Here is a 20,527-nt window from a genome sequence, read left to right as displayed (position 1 = left end):
CATCTACAAATGCCTGGAATTGAACTAAATAAAAAAATTCCTTCCAGTAGCACCTTAAAGACCAACTAAGTTAGTTCTTGGTATGAGCTTTTGTGTGCATGCACACTTCTTCAGATACTTCTTCGTGTATCTGAAGAAGTGTGTATGCACACGAAAGCTCATACCAAGAACTAACTTAGTTGGTCTTTAAGGTGCTACTGGAAGGAATTTTTTTATTTTGACTATGGCAGACCAACACGGCTACTTATCTGTAACTGGAATTGAACTGCTACCTTATGGCTGAGTACTGTGGCCCAGAAGGAGAGAATTGCAACACAGGAGTTGTTGCGGTTGTCTAGATCCAAACTTCAGGGTTGTAGGCTATTTGAACACCTTGCATCTGAGGCAAACAGTGTTACCTGTAGAAAGGGGTTTTGAAAAGAATTTGTGGTGGTGTGTTGAGGGTTCTATTTGATCCACTCAAGTCTGTAGGGCGCCTGCTTTCAAAACTAGTCCCCTGGAAGCCCTTGTGCATTCTTTGGTGCATTTACCTCCGCAGAGCAGGCTCTAAAATGAACTCTAGCTTGTGTTCAGGCAGTTCTGAGTTTTCCATTTGCAGTAAAGCCATCGATCCAATTGTTTCATGGATAGGAATGCCAACAAGCGGAATGAACGCTGTCCAGTGGAAAGGGGAATTTAAATGTGATTGTTTCTGCAGACTGAATCACTTAAGCATTCTACAGATTGACCTGGACCACCTGCCATATCAACAGGAAATTGCATCAGAGATGTTAGGAAACCCATCTGTGTGAACTTGCCTGCCACCCGCTCTGTTATCCTTCAGGCAGTAGATGAAAACTGCTTTGTTATTCTAGGCTTAGAGTGGCGTAAAATAACTATGCTGTTAATGAATTGTATAAGCTACTATTTAGGTTGATGCGGTTTGGAGCTTGATTTATTTTGTACTTGTGCTGTACTTGTGTTAGTCTTATGTAAAAGCTTCTTGGAGACTGCTGATTGTATGGTGGAATGTGAATCTTTTTTTTTTTTTTGAAAAAATTAATTCCCTGTGCATTTTGCCATTCTTAGAGCCTCCTAAGAAAAGTAGTAGGACTGCCTTTGGTATTGCGTTCTAGGACCATTGGAAATGTTTCAGGACTTAAAGCCAAAGCAACTTAATGTGCTAGTGAGAAACTACATACAGTGGTGCCCCGCAAGACGAAATTAATTCGTTCCGCAATTTTTGTCGTCTAGCGAATTTTTCGTCTTGCGAAGCACGAAATCCCATAGGAATGCATTGAAAATCAATTAATGCGTTCCTATGGTCAAAAAAAGTCCAAACAAAGCCAAATTTGGTACAACAACAGTTTATTAACTGCTCTTTAAAGTCACACATACTGTAAAGAGCAGTTCAAAAATTGAAGGGAAAATGAATTAACTTTATAAACAAAACATGTCTTTGTTTTTAGACAAGGAAAACAAAGTCGCGAGACGTTTTCGTCTTGCGAAGCAAGCCCATAGGGGAAATTCGTCTTGCGAGGCAAATCGAAAACGGAAAAACCTTTCATCTAGCGAGTTTTTTGTCTTGCGAGGCATTCGTCTTGCGAGGTACCACTGTATCACAAATACTGAGGATTTTAAAATTTAAAAAGTGAGGCAAAGCTTCATTTGCAGGCTGGTTACAATTGTGAGGCATTCTACATTCAGCTTGATGTGTTTTAACTGACGATTGAAACTATCTCTTTGTCTCTTGGAAAGCCCATTTTAATAAATGGTTGCTGTTATTGCTGACTTGCCAGGTAGGCTGTTTTTTTACGCCTTGGGACTACGATCCCAAAAGGTGCTTTTCTTTTGCAGCAACTAAATTGGCTAGAGTAAGAATTTGTAGATGTTGGTAGCAATATGTCAACATTCCTGTTTAGGAGTGTGATCCCAAATATTTCCAAGCAGCATTGAACACTTTGGTTTGCATTTTGAATTTGGGGGCTTTTGAGGATACCATTTCTTTTCTTTTCACAAAGACTACTTGCTAGAACAAGACCAGGCTTGCCAAATGAAAGTAAGAACATTTTACGTAAAAGGAAGTGTCCTTGATGGTTGTTTATGCTAAAAGTGATGAGCCTTGTTTTCAGAAAATCCAACTTCCCCAATCCTTTTTTTGTGGTTGAATGACTGTGAGTATTGTGAATGTTTGGCTGCATTCATTGTGTTTCCTAATACAGAGCAAAAGCATTTGGATATTTCCCCCACACTTATTGTGAAAGGCTCCTCAACATCACATCGGAGACTATTTCCACCGGCTCAGTTATGGAGGTTGTAGTCTAACACCGTCCAAATTGGTAGTAAAGATCAGTTTCTTTCCCCATTACATCTTTAAAACTAGAGAGTGTCTGATCTTTGCTACCAGTCTGGGCATGCAGAAAAAGGGAAGCTATCTGTATTTTTCCTTGCTGCTCTAATATACATGTTTCTAAACTTATGTCCTTGAGGTTCCTTGGAAAAAAACTGAATTTTTGGCTCCACCTATGAGCAGAGTGAGGTGGTAGGGGGACTCTACCATTTTAGACTGTGGATGGGAGAATTAACTTTTAAACATTCCCATTATTTTTTTTAAAAAAAGCTCTCTGCAGATAGTTGTTTTTTTTAAATCACAGGGAGGTTTCAACCTGTTCCTATTACTAGTTTTCCACTTCCAAAGTGTTGAATCTTGCTAAAGTACCAAACCAAGTTTGAAAATGATGTGATTTGGATCTCCAGGATTTTCTGGTGTAACTTGGGGTTCAAGTTTTTCAGCATTTTTAAAAACTTGCTTTGTATTCCTGCCTTGAAAAATTCAGTTAGGAAATGATTATCCAGTTATAATGGCAGCATGTATGTTGCTTGTTCAGAGGCTAGAGATGAAAAAAAAGCAACCCTAAATATTTGGAGCACATTAGCTGCACTGCTAAAATTGATACATACTTTGCAAGTCTATTCTTGTTCTCATGAGACTTACTGGCAACTTTAGATTTTAGAAGAATGCAAGCCTTCAGAGGTTCCAATAAAAAATACTAGAGGCAGGAAGAATATAATGTTTCCCATGCCGAGGTGTGCCGGGTTCCATTCAACATGGGGGGGGGGGGAGATGTGTGTGCATGTGACATCACGTGTGCAGTGTGTGCGCAACATGTGTGCAGCATTTGTGATGTCAGACGGTGGGAGGAGGCCCGATGGAACCCTGCATGCCTTCTGATGGGCTCAATGGGGCCTGCCGAGGCTGCAGTCAAAGCAGTTTCCCAGGGTGTGGCTGCTGTGATATGCTGACAGTTTCTAGGAGCCACAGGTAAGAGTTTAGTGCCGGGTGGGGACCAAAGGTGGACAGACTACCCCAGAAGGAGCATGATGTGTTCCTCACCAGAAGTACTACCCTCTCCCCTAACACCCAATACGCTTCTATAAGGACGCAGGTGGCGCTGTGGTCTAAACTACTGAGCCTCTTGGGCTTGCCAATCAGAAGGTCGGTGGTTCGAATCCCCACAACGGAGTGAGCTCCCGTTGCTCTGTCCCAGCTACTGCCAACCTAGCAGTTCGAAAGCACGCCAGTGCAAGTAGATAAATAGGTACTGCTGGGGCGGGAAGGTAAACAGCATTTCCGTGCGCTCTGGTTTCCGTCACAGTGTCCCGTTGTGCCAGAAACGGTTTAGTCATGCTGGCAACATGACCCGGAAAGCTGTCTGTGGACAAACGTTGGCTCCCTCGGCCTGAAAGGGAGATGAGCGCTGCAACCCCATGGTCTCCTTTGACTGGACTTAACCCTTCAGGGGTCCTTTATCCTTTATCTTTACCTTACACTTCTATATAAGGTTATATTCATTCATTCTTATCTGAAATCATATATGTCTTTTTAAAATCAGTTCATTCGATAGAGTATAATGAATACTATCAAGATATGTAAATCAGATAACTCATAGACGATATTCATCCATTTCTTTAAAATCTAAGAAATCAAGATGGTCTGTTTCTTTGCCAAATCTGGTCACTAATGTTTCTTTCAATTTAAGTCAGTCAAATGTGTTTTAAGTTAATTCAAAACTCACTCTATGTAGTCCAAGGTTATGAAATTTATAACTCTAGCTTGTTCAGTCACAGGCAGTGCATGCCCAAAATGCTTATAAAGTCTGTCAAGTTCATTTAGATATGTTTAGTTTAATTGATTCAGTTTGATAGTTCCTGTGTTTAGTGACAATTTTATCGGTGTACACTGTACAGTTTTGGCCTGGGGAAAAACAGAAGTTAGGTTGCACAGCAGTAATGCTTGCAAGGAGTAATGCCAAATATGTTTCCCAAATAAGCTGTCAAATAGTAATCTTATTTCTATCAAGGTCAAGGCTACTTAAAGAGTTAAATGTCCATAGCTACATCACAATCTCAGTTGGTAAGCTTTACTTAATGCTTCCGTTTCAACAGAACTGTAATCCATTGTTTTAGGCAGTCTCCACATCCCTGACAGGTTTTATGTGTTTACTTAAACAGGTTTTAAACTCTCTTCTTTCATGCAGCCAAAGACCTTTCCTTCAGTGTCTCAAATGCTGCTGCAGCAGCAGCCTTTCCTTGCAGCCTCTCTGTTTGCCAAAGCGGCTTGCCCAAGTAGCAAGCCCTTCTAAATGTATTCCTCTGACAGTGCTGCACCCCAGCAGCTTCCCATACTTTTAAAGGCAGCCCGCTAGATCCCAGATGAAGGAGCTCTAGGGTGAAATAACAGCTCCTTCTCCCCTGTGCCAGGGAGAGTTGCATCCTCCTTTCAGAGGCAAAGGAGAGCAGCACAGCTTCCACAAGGGGTTGGGGGATCAATGTTGTTAATGCAGCCTCCCTCCCACTCTCAGGGTCAGCCCACATCCTTCTAGGTCCCTCTCTGGTTTCAGATTTGTGCTGTCAATAACTTGCTGTACTGTGCTTGCACACACATGATGATGATGATAATAATAATAATAATAATAATAATAATAATAATAATAATAATAATAATAGTTATACCCCGCCCATCTGGCTGGGTTTCCCCAGCCACTCTAGGCGGCTTCCAACAGAATATTAAAATAAAATAGTCTATTAAACATTAAAAGCTTCCCTAAACAGGGCTGCCTTCAGATGTCTTCTAAAAATCTGGTAGTTGTTTTTCTCTTTGACAACTGGTGGGAGGGTGTTCCACAGGGCGGGTGCCACTACTGAGAAGGCCCTCTGCCTGGTTCCCTGTGTAATAAACAAAAATATGCCTTTATTCCCTTATGGGGGACACTAGAACCCTTATAGAGTCCTTTGTAGGTTCTCCATCGGTCGGAGAAAATAACAGAGGCCAACCAGAGAATATTGAGAATTGAGTCCAGTACCAAAGCAAACAAAGCCCAATTTAAAAGTTTATATAAACATAATCTAGTCCATTGCTGTATTATTATTATTATTATTATTATTATTATTATTATTATTATTATTATTTGAATTCATATACCGCCCTATACCTGGAGGTCTCAGGGCAGTTCTCAGAATAAGAAGCATTCATATGGGAGGCCTTTTCATTTTCAGTTTGAAACTCTGACCTGCATCAATTGGGTAATGCAAATCAGCATTTAAAAGTAACTTGAAATACCAAGTTACTGAAGAAGTGTGCATGCACACGAAAGCTCATACCAATAACAAACTTAGTTGGTCTCTAAGGTGCTAACTGGAAGGGATTTTTTTATTTTGAAATACCAAGCGACAAAAATACTAGGATAAGCAGTATAATGATTTGGTTGAAGCAACAGTTCTGATCAAAGGTTGAACCTGTGTGCGACCATAAAGGTATGACCATAAAGCTATGAGGAAAGAGTTTGATTCTATTACTATTTTTAAAAACAACATTTCAAAAGCACTTAATTCTACAGTGCTAGTGCAATGCAAGTCGCTCCACATTTTTCAGGAGTACAGATGTGGATATTCTGCCTGTACTTTATTGAACTGTACTGAAACCATTGCGTTCTCTGAATTACAATGAGCATCTAATGACAAATGAAGGATTGAGAATTGTGAATGGAAGTAAGGGGAAATTGGTGATGAAGTACCAAGTGGATTTTTTAAAGTACCGCCAATTTGGGGGTTTGCAACCCACCACTGTTAGTGTCTTAGCTGCAAGAACTCTCTGACCTAACTTTCTTTCTTTTCCAGTTTATCAGAGAAGATATGAAATATAAAGACGCTTCTAATAAGCACAACCATCTACACCGGGAAGACAAACACATCACCGTTGAAGATCTGTGGAAACGCTGGAAAACATCTGAAGGTAAGATACTGAAAGCTGTACTGGTCCCTTTTCTGCAGTCTTTACTGTTCTCATTAGTGAACACAACAGACCATATTTAATTACTGTCTTGACCTAGGACTGGAAGCCATGGGGAGAAGGGACCTGCAGGCAAAGGTCATGAGCTCAGTTATTGGCAGCTTGTCATAGCAGGGTATTCTAGGCAATTTGGAGTCAGCAGGAGGTTGCAGAAAGGTCTGGTTTTGGAGAGGCAAGCCAGAGCTAACAAGGAGCTGAGTCAATGTGGTCTGTGGAGCAATAAAAAACAACAACAGATAGCATTTATATAGCAGGTTGTAATGTGTAAAGCTCTTTGGGAATCCTTTCAACAACTGTGCAAGGTACGACAGTGTTGCTGCTCTCGTATTGCAGACGAAAGGCTAAGTGAAATCTTCGTACATAATGAGATCAAAAATTTTGCTAGATTTCAGTCTTGGAATACTTTGGTTCACAGTTCATTCTAAGTCATTATGCTATATCAGCTCTCATCAGCAACTCTGCTCTACTGCTTGAAAGGTGGTGATGTTAAAAGTTGTGGTTTGTTGTGTGCCTACTTGCAGAAATTCGTGTAAAGATTTAGCACATTGTGTAGTACATTTTGCTGTGTATTGTTTTTGTTGCTTTGGGTTTATTTTTTTGTAAGGATGGTTTTGCACTAATTTATTTAAGTAGGATTTTGAGTCTTTGAACATCAGACCCCTCTTATGCTTAGTTAAGGAAGTTTTTCTTACAGGCAATCCTCGTTTTGCGCAGGGGTTACATTCCAGACCCTGTGTTAAGCGTTCTGCCCCTCTCCTGTTTTGCCCCTTTAGTGACGTTTTAGGGTCATTTACAGGTTCGGCGCCATGTGTGCGCGTGCAATTTTGCGTCAGTTGGTCATTCCCTGTATTGCTGTTTGTTTGTTTATATATTTTTATTAATATATATATATATATAAATACATGCATTGCCTCTTTTTTCAAGTTGTGTTTTCTAGAGATCAGTTTCATTTGTTGTGAAACATTAGTGTTGCATGCAATATTAGGTTGGGAAGAAAAGAGGGGGAAGGGGGAATGGTGAGTGGGGTGGGGTAGTAATGCTTCTATTCTTCTGAGTGTATGTGTGGGGTTTTGTGTCAGCGTCACTTGTACTCTTGCTATTTGCTTGTTGTATTTCCTTGGTTGTAAGAGAGGTTGGGGGTGGTCTAGGGAGTGGTTGGCTGTAGTGAGATTTCTTTATGTGTGTACATATTTGGATCAGGTTAGCCAGATTGATTTGTAGCTGTGAACAGATTCTTCTTGTTATCTTGTTGGACTATGTATGTCCCCGTTCTTCTATTTGTCCCCATGTCAGTTTCAGTTTATTGGTTTGTTTTTCTATTAGGGCTTTTCTATTGGTCCATGTTTACTCCTGACATGTCTCTCCAATGTCTGGCTATGATGCTTCTGGCTGCTGAGGGTAGGTGGGTTATGAGCTCATTGTAATGTGAGTGAGAATTACTATCTTGGAAGATGTTCAGTAGGGCCAGTTGTGCGGTGACTTCTAATACTTGCTTAGTTATTTTGCATATTTCTTGTATGGCTGATGTCCAGAAGAGTTGGATTTTGGGACATTCCCACCACATGTGGAAATTGTTAGGATATTTCCGTTCCACCTTAAAAGGGAGCAGGATGTTTGTGTCACAGCCTGCGTATTTCCTGTTCACAGGATGTTTATGTTATCTATTGCTTTCGTTTTCTCTCTTTGTCGGAGACACTGACGCAGACAGTCATGTCTTTCTTTGTTCTGATCAAGGCTGAATAAAGCTTGTAAATAATGCTCTCCTGAGTGCAACTTTTGGCTGTGCACTATCTGCTGATAAAGAGTGTGCATGAGCTCTGGAATGAGGCAAAATATTTCAGGAAACTCATGTCACTAATCGCTCATACTGCGTGACTACGGGAGATCGATGGATCGTCCGGCAGCCGGCTTGAGGGCCATGATGGACTTTATCTCCCTGGCAGTATCCCAACAGAAATATGTGCCTGTGGAGGTGCCGCCTCTCCAACATTTTGGTGAGGCTCCTGGGTGTATCAGCGCTGGTTTCCGTGATACAAATGAGTTTCAGGGTGAGTTCTTTTCTTTTATCTGAGATGGATTTAAAGGGAAGTTTAGACCACATTCTAGTCCATTGGGTGGCGTTAATCTCATAGCCTATGTTGTCCTCCCATTGTATTTTTATTACATCGAGGGGGTTTGTGGGATTTTGGAGCACTATTTTGAATATTGTGGATACTATCCCCTTGCCGTGTTAGGAGGAGCTTTTCAAAGGTTGTCAAGGGCCTAGTTGCTGCTCATTTTACTACTGGATTGTTTAAGAAGGCATGTAATTGATGGTGTGTTAGCCAGGGCATTTGGGTGTCCCCTAGTTTGTCTTGTATTTCTTGTGTCGATGTGGGTTTGTTATTTTTGTAGAGGTCTGCTAGGTGGTATAAGCCTTTGGCTTGCCAGGTTTTTATTTGGGAGTTTTGTGCTGCATGGTGGAATAATGGGTGGTGAGCCAGGGAAATTAGTGGAGATGGGGTTGGAGACGTTTTACCTGCTTCTTCCTTCTTCCTTCCATGCTTTAAGTATGGTTTGTGTGAACCTGTTTAAGTGTGGGGATTTTCCTTAGGTTGTTTGGGAAGAATGGGTATGTTGTGGTGGAGGTATTTTTGACGATGTCTCTCTCCAAGTGTGCCCAATGTTTTGTCTAGTCTTCTAAAATGTATGGGATTATGTGGTGCACTTGGTTGACAATGTAGTATAGTTCTATGTTGGGAATTCCCCACCCTCCTACTGAGGAGGGGAGGTGTAGGTATTTGGGGTTTATTCTTGGATTTTTGTGTGATAAACGAGTGTAATTTTTTCTGCCATTTGCGGAGTTGGGTTGGGGGAATCCAGACTGGAAGAGTTTTTAATAGATAGGTTAATTTTGGGAGGGTGAGCATTTTGGTCATAACCATTTTGTCTTAGAGGGTTCAAAATCAAATCAAATCAAAACTTTATTAGCAAAGCCAACAGGCCACAGCTGTACAAGAGTTAAAAGTGAGAATGGGGATAAAAGGAAGAAAAGAACAGGCAAAAGGAGGTCTTAGAGGGTGAAGTTGGTGTTGTTCCATTTCCTCAAGTCTTCTACCTGAAAGAATGTATTTCCCGACCCACTTCTACCTGAAAGAACGCATTTTCTGACTGACTTTGTTTCATAAACTATTTTTGTTTAATAAAACTTTTCTTGCTTGTTTGAATATTTTTTTCCTGAGACTAATCATTAGGTTTTGTCTGACACAAGTCCCCCACTAGATAATCTATGGTAAATTGTAGAAATTATTGTAATTGGTGTACCATGAATATGATGCATAGTACATCTCTACCACGTTGTAAACAAACAGTTTTATTGCTTATTATTTTATTTTATTTACTTTGGTTTTCTAAATGAGATCTTCTTGTTCCTTGAACATTCCAAAGTCATTTGCAACCAGATGGACTTAATTAACCTCTGGTTTAACTTTCAGATATTAATCTGCAAACTGGAGCTGTAAACAAGTTCCCCTGGGGTGCTAAAAGCATGTCAGCCTTCTATTATGAATCTAATTGGACAGCTATATTTGCATAAATTCAATATTCTAGTTTGCAAAACAGGTCTGCATTTTGCTTTAGGCCATGCAAAAATAGGATGGTGGAAAAGAAAACATAATTTTTAACTCTCTTGCCCTGTAATGTATGTTTGTCCTTAATGGCAACTTTAATTTGGTATTTTGTTCTAATTAAAATTGTGGCTTGCTTTGCTTTCCCAACCATTTGGTTAACTGCTGCAGGTTAAGCAAGTTATTGGCATGGAATTAAATGGATTTAAGATGCTCGTGTAAAGGATGGTGTCAATAACATCAACTTCCTTGAGCTTGCTTGAAAGGTATTTGTGTGTCAGAGTCACAGGCCATAAATAGTACCGATCATGGCCGATTAAGCACCAAAGTAAGCCCTACCCAAAAATACTTCATCATGAGGTGTCTGTTCTTTGATTAGGTTATGCCAAGGCATCAATTTAAGATTCTTTTTTTAAAAATAATGAAATTGTGTGACCATTCCATTGCAGATTATTCATAAGTTGTTGTTGCTGCTGCTGCTGCTGCTGTTGTTATTAAAATTTATATACTGCCCTATACCCGTAGGTCTCAGGACAGTTCACAAGATAAAATCAGACTATAAAACCACAAAATACATAATCAAAACAACCCATTAACACATTTTGAATTTTTAAAAGGACCTAGGATGTCAGTCAACCAAAGATCTGGTTAAAGTTGCCAGTGCAGTCGGACCAGGATCGGTGTAATGTGCTCAAACCGTCTTGCTCCGGTGAGCAACCTGGCCGCTGAATTCTGCACCAGCTGAAGTTTCCGAACCGTTTCAGAGGCAGCCCTACATATAACGCATTGCAGTAATCTAACCTTGAGGTTATCAGAGTATAGACAACAGTAGTTAGGCTTATCCTGTCCAGATAGGGGCGTAGCTGGGTCACCAGCTGAAGTTGATGGAAGGGCCACTGGGTCACTGAGGCCACCTAAGTCTCAGGTGACACCAAAGGACCCAGTAGTACCCCCAAGCTACAAACCTGCTCCTTCAGAGGAAGTGGAACTCCATCAAGAGCAGGCGATCACCCACCCATCTGGTCTAGGGAACCACCTACTAAAAGTCCCTCAATCTTATCTGGACTGAGTTTCAGTTTGTTGGCTCTTATCCAGTCCATTATTGAGACAAGACACTGGTCCAGCGCTTCCACTGCCTCACCTGCACATGTAAAGGAGAAATAGAGCTGGGTATCATCAGCATACTGCTGACGACGTACTCCAAACCACCCAGCAGTTTCATGTAGATGTAGACCAACATAGAGGATAGACTCAAACCCTGCGGACCCCACATTGAAGGCTTCATGGGGCTGAAAAGCGCTCCCCAAACAACACCCTCTGGGAACAACCATCGAAGTAGGACTGGAACCATCACAAAGCAGTGTCACCCACTCCTAGTTCAAACAGCCCTCCAGAAGGATACCATGGTTGATGGTATCGAAAGCTGTTTATCTTGTTAAAGCATTTAGCTGTTCTGGTCATTCTTCTATAATTACAGCTGTGTTTTATGTGCTATATTTGTGTCCTGTCTTTTGTGCAAGAAACATAAAGAAAGGGTGATCTCCAGGTGCCCAAGGAAAAAATAAGTTGCCGTAGTGTACAGGTGCCAGGCTGAAATCTATTGTTCAGAAGTGTCGCTGAGGAAGAACTTTGTTCAGAATGTGTTGGGCTCAGTTAAAAATGAAAAATTATTGTGCACCTGGCTGTACCCCTCCTTCCTTTCCCCTGTTGCTAGCACCTTCCTGATTTTCTTCATCATTTTAGCAGTGCAGCAACTCTGAGTTAGGCTGAAGGAGATTTGTCCAATATCTGCTGAGCTATGTAGCAGAATGGTAATTTGAGGTTGCAGTTTTTTCTGCAGACTTTACAATGAAAGAGGCAGCCTACACACCATCAAATGAACTAGAAATATAGGGCCAGATTTAACTAACCTATTCTACTGTGTTTTTACACCCCTTTCATAAATCTATAGCTCCTGATTTTTGACTTTATCACCGAAAGCTCCTTGTACTGAATAAATACGTTTTTTATTGTTAATATCTGTCATTTTTCTCATTTGTATGTTCTGTTTTATTCTTTAATAAAAATAAAATAAAACTATAAAAGGGAACAAAAGAAATACACAGCAAGATTCAACTAACCTGTTCTGTTGGTGGGTGCCAGCGCAAGATCTCTTGCTAGGGCAGTGGTCCTTCCCTCACCCCCCGCCAACTCCTCTCTGGTGGGTTGGGAGAGCCCAAGTGGACAAAGGAGGGGGGAGATCAATTGGACAAGCAAAAATGCTTGAGCTGACATAACAGTTTTCCTTAGCAGTGAATTGAGTTCCACCCATAGCTTTGCAAACTGTGTGTTCATAAATTAGTGTTCCTTCTCCTTTCTTTAAAACAGGTACATTTTTTTTACATGTGCTACTATGTTTCCATTTATACAGGTGCATATGCATAAATCCCCCCCCTTAATACCCCAAATAATAAATGGTTCAAAAATGCTTTTCGTTTGAAAGTACAGTCATACCTCGCGTTGCAGACACTTCGGATTGCGCGATTTTGGGTTGTGCACCGCGCCGAACCCAGAAGTACCGGAACGGGTTGCTTCTGGGTTTTGGCGCATGTGCAGAAGCGCTAAATTGTGCATTGCGCATGCGCAGAAACACCGAATTGCAACCCGCGCTCGTGCGCACACACGGCGCTGCGGGTTGCGAACGTGCTTCTCGCACAGATCACGTTCGCAACCCGAGCGTCCATTGTATTACTGCTGGTGTTTGCATGTCAGAAGTAGGGAACCTTGGGCCAAGGGGCCAAAGGCAACACTCCAACCCTCTATATTTGGCTCTCAGGATTATCCCCAGGTCACTCTTCCATGCCCTCCTTGCATGCATTTTCCTTGCTGGAATATGCTCCTGAAGTGTGATAATGCTTCTTGCTTGCGTGGGTGGAAGAGGAAGAGACGTGTAGAAATGTCTGGTGTTTTTCATGGCTGGAATGTAGCCTAGTGTACAAACATGAGTCTCATCTGCCTACTTTTGTCTCTGGCCCCACTTACCACTGGCATGTGACCCTTAGAAAGCAGCCCAGTAGGGATTCTGGCCCTTTTCACTCAGAAAGGTTCCCCACTCCGGTCATATATCTTGATGCTAACATATAAAGCCTGTGATAATTCCTGTTGCTGTGTGCGCACATTGGGGAGGGGGATGGCATTCAGAGTGAATACTCTTGCTTTCTTGTCCTTGATCAAAGGCATAATGCTCATCTGTACTACTTTGTATGTGTTATAACACAAAAAGCAGGATAGGAGCAAATTGCTCAAATCCAAAGCAGAACAAATTCTAGTGTCTCATCAAGAAAGGAATGAGGACTAACCACTGAGCCTCTTGGGCTTGCTGTTCAGAAGGTTGGCGGTTCAAATCCCCACAACAGACTGACCTCCCATTGGTTTGTCCCAGCTCCTGCCAACCTAGCAGTTCGAAAGCACGCCAGTGCAAGTAGATAAATAAGTACCGTTGCGGCGGGAAGGTAAACAGCATTTCCGTGCGCTCAGGTTTCCATAGTGCTGTCCTGCTGCGCCAGAAGTGGTTTAGTCATGCTGGCCACATGACCCATGACAAACACTGGCTCCCTTGGCCTGAAAGCGAGATGAGCGCTGCTACCCCATAGTGGCCTTTGACTGGACTTAACCCTCCAGGGGTCCTTTACCTTTACCTTTAACAAGTTGCCAGGGTGCCTCAGGTAGTGAGAAAATGCTCTGCTATTGAATGGTTAATCTGCATGACTTGGGAGTTAGCCTTCTGGCACAGTAATTCATTCAGTTGAAATTGCATATGTGCAAAGAACAGGACTAATAGTGGAGAAACAGACCAACACAAATGTGGCGTGGGTAGCATGTGACCATCTTCGAATAATGTTTCTAAGGCACTGTGCACAGCAGATGTTCTTCCAGCAACTGGGAACAAGTTGCATACCATCTAGAAATGTTATGGTTGCATTGCACATTCTTCATTATTGGCAGCCACGGGTTTTGAATAGCTAGACAGTGGAAATGAATGCTAACCAAGCACTACTGGGGATGCAATATGTAACCTCAAATTCCTTTTCAAATAAGCCAATGCAGGAGTTCCAGATCCCCTTTCTTGGAAGCGCATGCTTGCAATGTTAAATTGTTGGTTGAATGTGAGTTTAGAGTAAACGTCACTGTTGTTTCATTATGTAACATCTTGGCACCAGTGTGAGCAGAGATGGACAACTTGGCCCCTTTACTAATGCTGAAAGGAGAACTGCCTAAGGCAAATTTAAGTTTCTCTTAAATTACTGCTAACTGTAAATAGCTGTTATTTATTCAGTATAGCTAGTAACCGTGATTGCTTTTCTGCACACAGCTATTAAATTGGGGAGGGAGGGGGGAGAGGTCCTAAGCTTGCTGTTCCTATTTTGAGTTTCTTTCCTATTTTGAGTTTCACAGTAAATCTAGGGTTTTTGGAATTGCTTTAGATGTGAAGTTTCAGGTATAAACTGCAAACTTAGGAAAGTGGAGCAAAGTGATACTAAAGGAAGACAATGATACTTATAAGGTTTTTTAAAAAATTAAATTAAAGCCTGCTTCATGTGAAATGTAATTAGCCTAACATAAATATTCTTGTTGCTGATTATTAATATGTTTTAGAGCCTCTTTCAAAGAAACCAAGTGGCACTCTGGAAAAGAAGGGGGAGAGTGAGGAACTAGGGAGATTATAGTATATTAGCAGTGCTTTTTTCCTGGGGTACTCAAGGTACTCACGAACCAGCAGCTTTCCCCCAAATGTTAAAAGTGTGATACTTACTGTAACAACTTTATGGTGATTGCCAGCACTGTTTTTTTCTTAAAACAACAGCAAACCACTGTGTATTAGAGCTTTGAGTGAATGTAGTAGTCTGTTCAGACCTCTGCTGTGTTGATGATAATGTTTTGAATAATAAAACTTTGGTTATCTGAATCTCCCTGGTCGGGAGTGTAACTCTCAAACAATATGCTTTACACACACAAATAAGATACTTTACATAAGAGGTTACATTTCTGCTCCTTTTGGCAAGCGTGGCAAAAGCCTGTGATCACATTTGGTGCATGATCCCCAACTGGCAGAAATCATATTCCCAGGAAGGAGGGGCAGCTTGAAAAAAGGTTATCTACTTGGTTGCTGATTAGTGGTATGTTTGGTGCAATGCTAGCTTGCAGGGAAGACCTGTCCAAAATAATCAAGATGTGATAGTGTGCTTCATTGCTTTGGCACGCTTTGTGCCTGTGGCAAGTTGTGTTTTGCTTTGAAGCTTTAGGTCTTTCATAGATTTTTTATCTGACACATGTTATGACAAGGCATTGTTTCTGGTATCATTTGGGTAGGCCACACATTCCAAATCTTCTCTGGAAGTGTACAGCTTGGGGCTTCCTATAGGAAGGTGTGTGTGTGTGTGTGTGTGTGTGTGTGTGTGTGTGTGTGTTCGTTCCCACAGACAACTCTCTAACTTTGGTAAAGCGAGTTCTGGAAATGAGCTGTAGTGGGATTAGCATCTCAACAACACCAACATGTTAATCCTTGCAAAATCTCCCACCAGATTCCACAGGAAATTAATTTTGCAGTGAATAGAACCTCACTGTTAAGCTAAATAATGAGCTCCTGTTTTGTGACATTTTGTGACTTTCTCTAAGTTGCCTGCCACTACTTATGCTTTTAATTCGTAGTGGATTTTCTTTGAACTCCATGCACCCTTACTTTCCCCAGAACTCTAACAGTGAAAGCAACAAGACTTGGAGTTTATCTAAATCAGGAGTTGCCAGCCTACAGGAGCTTAACAACAACAAACAACAAACAAACAAACAAACAAACAAACAAACAAACAAACAACCAAACAACAAGAAGTCAGATTTAAAAGCAGTTCATGAACTATGTATTGCTAAACTGAAGTCTAAAACAAAACCAAGTCACACAGGCTTAGTAAAGTTTCTGGAAGGAACAGTTTGGAAGCAAGCGATCATTAGTCTAGGGGAGCAAATACTGTTAGGAAGATTCGGAACTACCAAAGACATTGAACAGGCCGTTGCCTGTAGACCAGAGATTATGTTTGAGGAGTACAGTGAGAGGTGAAATGGATTTCAAAAGATGATGAGGGTATGGTATAAGCTTTTAATTTCATGTGGCACATAGTAATGCACTGGATTAAGAAGGTCAGGATCAGCAAGTAGATTAGGGTTGCTGTGACATGGGGGACAGGAAGAGGGCAGGTGTAGAGGACTCCCTGGTCCTGAATGGGGTCACTGTGCCCCGAAGGACCAGGTGTTCAGCCTGGGAGTCCTTTTGGACTCACAGCTGTCCGTGGAGGCGCAGGTCAATTCTGTGTCCAGGTCAGCTGCCTACCAGCTCCATCTGGTACACAGGCTGAGACCCTACCTGCCCGCAGCCTGTCTCGCCAGAGTGGTGAATGCTCTGGTTATCTCCTCCTTGGACTACCGTAACACGTTCTACGTGTGGCTACCTTTGAAGGTGACCTGGAAACTACAACTAATTCAGAATGCAACAGCTAGACTGGTGACTGGGAGAGACCATATAGCGCTGGTCCTGAAAGACCTACATTGGCTCCCAGTATGTTTCTGAGCACAATTCAAAGTGTTGGTGCTGACCTTTAAAGTGCTAAACAACCTTGGCCCAGTATACCTGAAGAAGCATCTCCACCCCCATTGTTCAGCCTGGACACTGAGGTCCAGCTACGAGGGCCTTCTAGTGGTTCTCTCACTGCGAGAAGTGAGAGTACAGGGAACCATGCAGAGGGCCTTCTCGGTAGTGGCGCCCGCCCTGTGGAACGCCCTCCCATCAGCTGTCGAACAGATAAACAACCACCTGACTTTTAGAATACATGTGAAGGCAGCCCTGTTTAGGGACGTTTTAATGTTTGATGCTTTATCACTTTATTATTGTTGTTGTTGTTGTTCAATTGGGAGCCCCCCAGAGTGGCTGGGGAAACCCAGCCAGATGGGCTGGGTATGTATGTATGTATGTATGTATGTATGATGGTGATGATGATGATGATGATGATGATGATAATTATATAAGACTGTCTCTGATGTGTTTCTAGAAGCCTTAGCTGGCCAGATGCTTACGAGAATATGGCTTGTGGGAGCATGCTCTACCCATTTTAGAACAGTTGCATTGGTTCCCAATATGTTTCTCAGCACAATTCAAAGAGTTAATTATTGCTTATAATGCCCTAAATTGCTTCAGACTGGGATACCTGAAGGAATGCTCCTTCTCTGCATTGATGCTTAGTTGGACAGGACATGTAAGAGTCTTTTCTGTGGCCGCAGCCCAGTTTTGGAATTCTCCCCTGCAGGAAATTCAGCTGTGCCTCTCATCCTTTGTCTTTGCCAGACAGTGTAAACTGATCTCGTTTATTAGCCTAGGCAGGGCCGTAGCTAGGGGGTGGGGAGGTGGGCCCCTGCCAGGGGTGCAGCCAATGGGCACTCTCCTGCAAAGTCGGCTAAAAACATGTCTATAAACATAAATATTGATTATTGCCTCATAAGAAATGGTTTTAAATAGAGGGTGAATTGAATGGGTGTAAGGGTGTGTGTGGAGGAGAGGTGGAAAGAAGAGTTAATTTGTCCATGGCTAGGGGGCGCAATCTGGACGGTTCTGCCAGGGGTGCAAGATCACCTAGCTATGGCTCTGAGCCTTGGTATTTTAAAGGCTGACTTTGGTTTCCTCCGCCATGCGGACGGTTATCATCTGGCGGTTCGTGAATCATGAAACAAGAATGCCCTTCTTTTTGAAAGAAAGAAAAGAATAGATTGCGCTGGGTGGGAGCAAGCATTTTGGCATGCTAAAAGCACTCTTAGTATTCCAGTGAGAATGTTACTAGCTTGTTGTGATGGCATCATGCAATTCCTAAAGCTGTCAGCTGAGGCCAAGGTTATGGTTCCTTCTATATTTAAGCGATTGTGCTTTCTTGTCTGCAAGGTCTTGAACGTAGAGAGCCTTATCCTAGCCAAGCCACTAGCTTTCACATTAATAAGCGTTGCATGGGAAGATAAAGATAAACCCTTTAGCTGGGTGAACACTGGGCATTTTAATTGTTTTGTTATGTAGGTGACTAGTGGCTGCAAAACGTTGCAGTGTGGAATGCTTCTGTGCAGGCTTTGTCTGTGGAGCCAATTCGTACCATTCCCCTTTTCTCTCTCGCCTTACCCACTGAGCATGCTCAGTGTTCGGTTTGGCTGGGAAGGTGAATGGACTCCAAAGTGTCGTCTTCTGAGACTGTGAAGTTCTTCTGAGCCTGCTGGTTGCTCCTCTTTGTTCATTTTGGATACACTGAGGTCCAGCTCCAAGGGCCTTCTGGCGGTTCCATCACTGCGAGAAGCGAGGTTACAGGGAACCAGGCAGAAGGGCCTTCTTGGTAGTGGCACCCAACCCTGTGGAACGCCCTCTCACCAGATGTCAAGGAAACAAACAACTATCTGACTTTTAGAAGATACCTGAAGGCAGCTCTGTTTAGGATTTTTTTTTTTTATGTTTGATGTTTTATCCTGTTTTTAATATTCTGTTGGCAGCCACCCAGAGTGACTGGGGTATAAATTTTTGTTGTTGTTGTTGTTGTTGTTGTTGTTGTTGTTGTTGTTGTTGTTGTTGTTGTTGTTGTTGTTGTATTTAAGGAGTAGCATGGTTGAAATTGAGATTGATACCAGTCTATATGGTACTGTATTTTAAAGTTTTAATTATCCGTAGTATTTTAGGATTTGTATGTTGCTTTCTTTAATTTTCTCATTGCCCAACTAGCATGCTCTCTGTGTCACCAAAATATCATGGGCCCACATGATGTTCTACCAAACTCAAGTAGAGATCTTCCCTTATGTGGGTACACAACCTGGTTGCATCCGCTTCGTTCCACAGTATGAGTTGAAGAATAACAGGATCAAGAACTCTGTGTACACTTCACTGGTCACAAGACCTTTTTCAATCATGCCATGGAATTTTTAATAATGAAATATTTTTAAGAATTACTTCTTGATAATCTTTCTGTAATCTTGACTTGGATGAGCACATGGTGAAGACGGCGAACCTGCCAATAACTTGCCATTGCTTTTTTATTTGTATGGTTGCTTTAATTCTTGATAATCTAGCCAGTGTAAAATAGTATTTGTGTTTGTGTTGTAGTTCACAACTGGACGCAGGAGGAGACTCTTCAGTGGCTGGTAGAATTTGTTGAACTTCCTCAGTATGAGAAGACTTTCAGAGAAAACAACGTCAAAGGAACAACATTGCCGAGGTGAATTTTGTACCTTTTTGGGTCCTCCTGCAGTGTTGGGCTCTCTGTGCAGAGCATGCTTAGTGAAATATATTAAACATTAAGATTAAACATTTCTTACATCTAAAACATTGTTAGCCTAAGAAATCTGCTTTTTTGATGGTACATTATTGCACTTAAAGTGACAAAGTCATTCAGTTCCGTATAGTTTCATGCTATATCAGTTTAAACAAAGACATTCTGTTAATGCCAGACTTGATGTTAGTTTGGTACATTAAAATCTTCCATCTCTGGTTTAGTGTTGCACATGAAATTTGATAAGCCACATAACATAGTATCTATTTCTCAGTGACTTTGAGTTACCGCACACAATAGAATCTGCATTTTTAGTTGTGTCTCTAACAGTTGCTTTCAGGACAAGGAACATAAAATCCCTGCTTTATTGTGTACAGGATAGCAGTTAATGAAGCCGCATTTATGATCTCTCAGTTGAAAATAATTGATCGGAGCCACCGGCAGAAACTACAACTGAAGGCCTTGGATGTTGTCTTATTTGGACCTCTCACACGTTAGTATTATTTCCTCTCTCTGCCTCCTCCCCAGACACACACCTTTAAACTGCTAGCAGAAAGAATTGTTGAACTGTGATTTATGTTAATATTTAGGCTAGCTAATTCTTCTGAGGGATATGTCCAAGGATACTATTGTGGGTATCCTTTGGCGGGTGTGTTTTGAGTATAAAAATAAACCGTGGTTGATCAGGACAGGAATAAGCCTAGGTAAGTCTTGGATTTGTGTGCTATTTTATCCTCTGGTGCAGTCCTAAGGAGTTAGGAAGCTTTCACTTCTGCTTTAGATGAACCACAATTTAGCATTACATCTAAATCCTAAACTATGAGTCATCTGATTATAGCAAACCCGTTTCATTGCATGGTTTGAAGCTGCCTTGTTTCAGACAAACTGTAGATGCAAACCATCATTTCACTTGCTTGTTTTTAAGTGAAAGGAAATGGCAAGTGGGAAGTCAAATTCTGAATTAGCCTTTTTTGGGGGGGGCAGTGTTAAAAAAATATTATTATTTATTGAATTTATATACAACCGTATACCCAGGGGTTTCAGGGCGGTTCACAGAATAAAATCAAGATATAAAACCACAAAATACCTAATAAAAATAACACCACCACCACAATGGTACTCATACCTTGATAAATTGAAAAATGTCTAGATCCCACCCAGCCCTTCTTTCTATGCCCCTCCCCCTTCTCTACTGAATTTGTGGTACACATTTTTATTTTGTATTTTATTATCAACTTTTTAATTGAAATTTGACATTTTATGGATGACATTTATTA

The 20,527-nt window shown here is 41.6% G+C and overlaps 1 protein-coding gene and 1 long non-coding RNA gene across 3 annotated transcripts in view; both read left to right on the top strand.

The window, feature by feature from the left end:
- Positions 1-20,527, top strand: part of STIM2 (stromal interaction molecule 2) — a 73,707-nt gene that overhangs the window by 39,901 nt on the left and 13,279 nt on the right. Inside the window, exons 1-4 of one of the 2 annotated variants that reach the window (XM_083459892.1) lie at positions 3,184-3,301; positions 6,157-6,271; positions 19,085-19,196; positions 19,628-19,743. In XM_083459892.1, coding sequence (XP_083316018.1) covers positions 6,172-6,271; positions 19,085-19,196; positions 19,628-19,743 — 328 coding nt within the window. In that variant the 5' untranslated portion in view covers positions 3,184-3,301; positions 6,157-6,171. Of the gene's footprint in view, positions 1-3,183; positions 3,302-6,156; positions 6,272-19,084; positions 19,197-19,627; positions 19,744-20,527 lie in introns of those variants that run through there. The other variant, XM_083459891.1, reaches the window with a different exon arrangement.
- LOC310686456 lies at positions 8,283-10,505 on the top strand. The gene is made up of 2 exons (XR_014515937.1): positions 8,283-9,255; positions 9,378-10,505. It is a non-coding gene; the product is annotated as an uncharacterized lncRNA (long non-coding RNA).

The sequence above is a fragment of the Podarcis liolepis genome (assembly GCF_965112155.1).
Source record: "Podarcis liolepis genome assembly, chromosome: 9".
Classification (NCBI taxonomy): Eukaryota; Metazoa; Chordata; class Lepidosauria; order Squamata; family Lacertidae; genus Podarcis; species Podarcis liolepis.
Note: the sequence above shows the minus strand (reverse complement) of the source record. Positions and strands in the feature narration are given on the sequence as shown.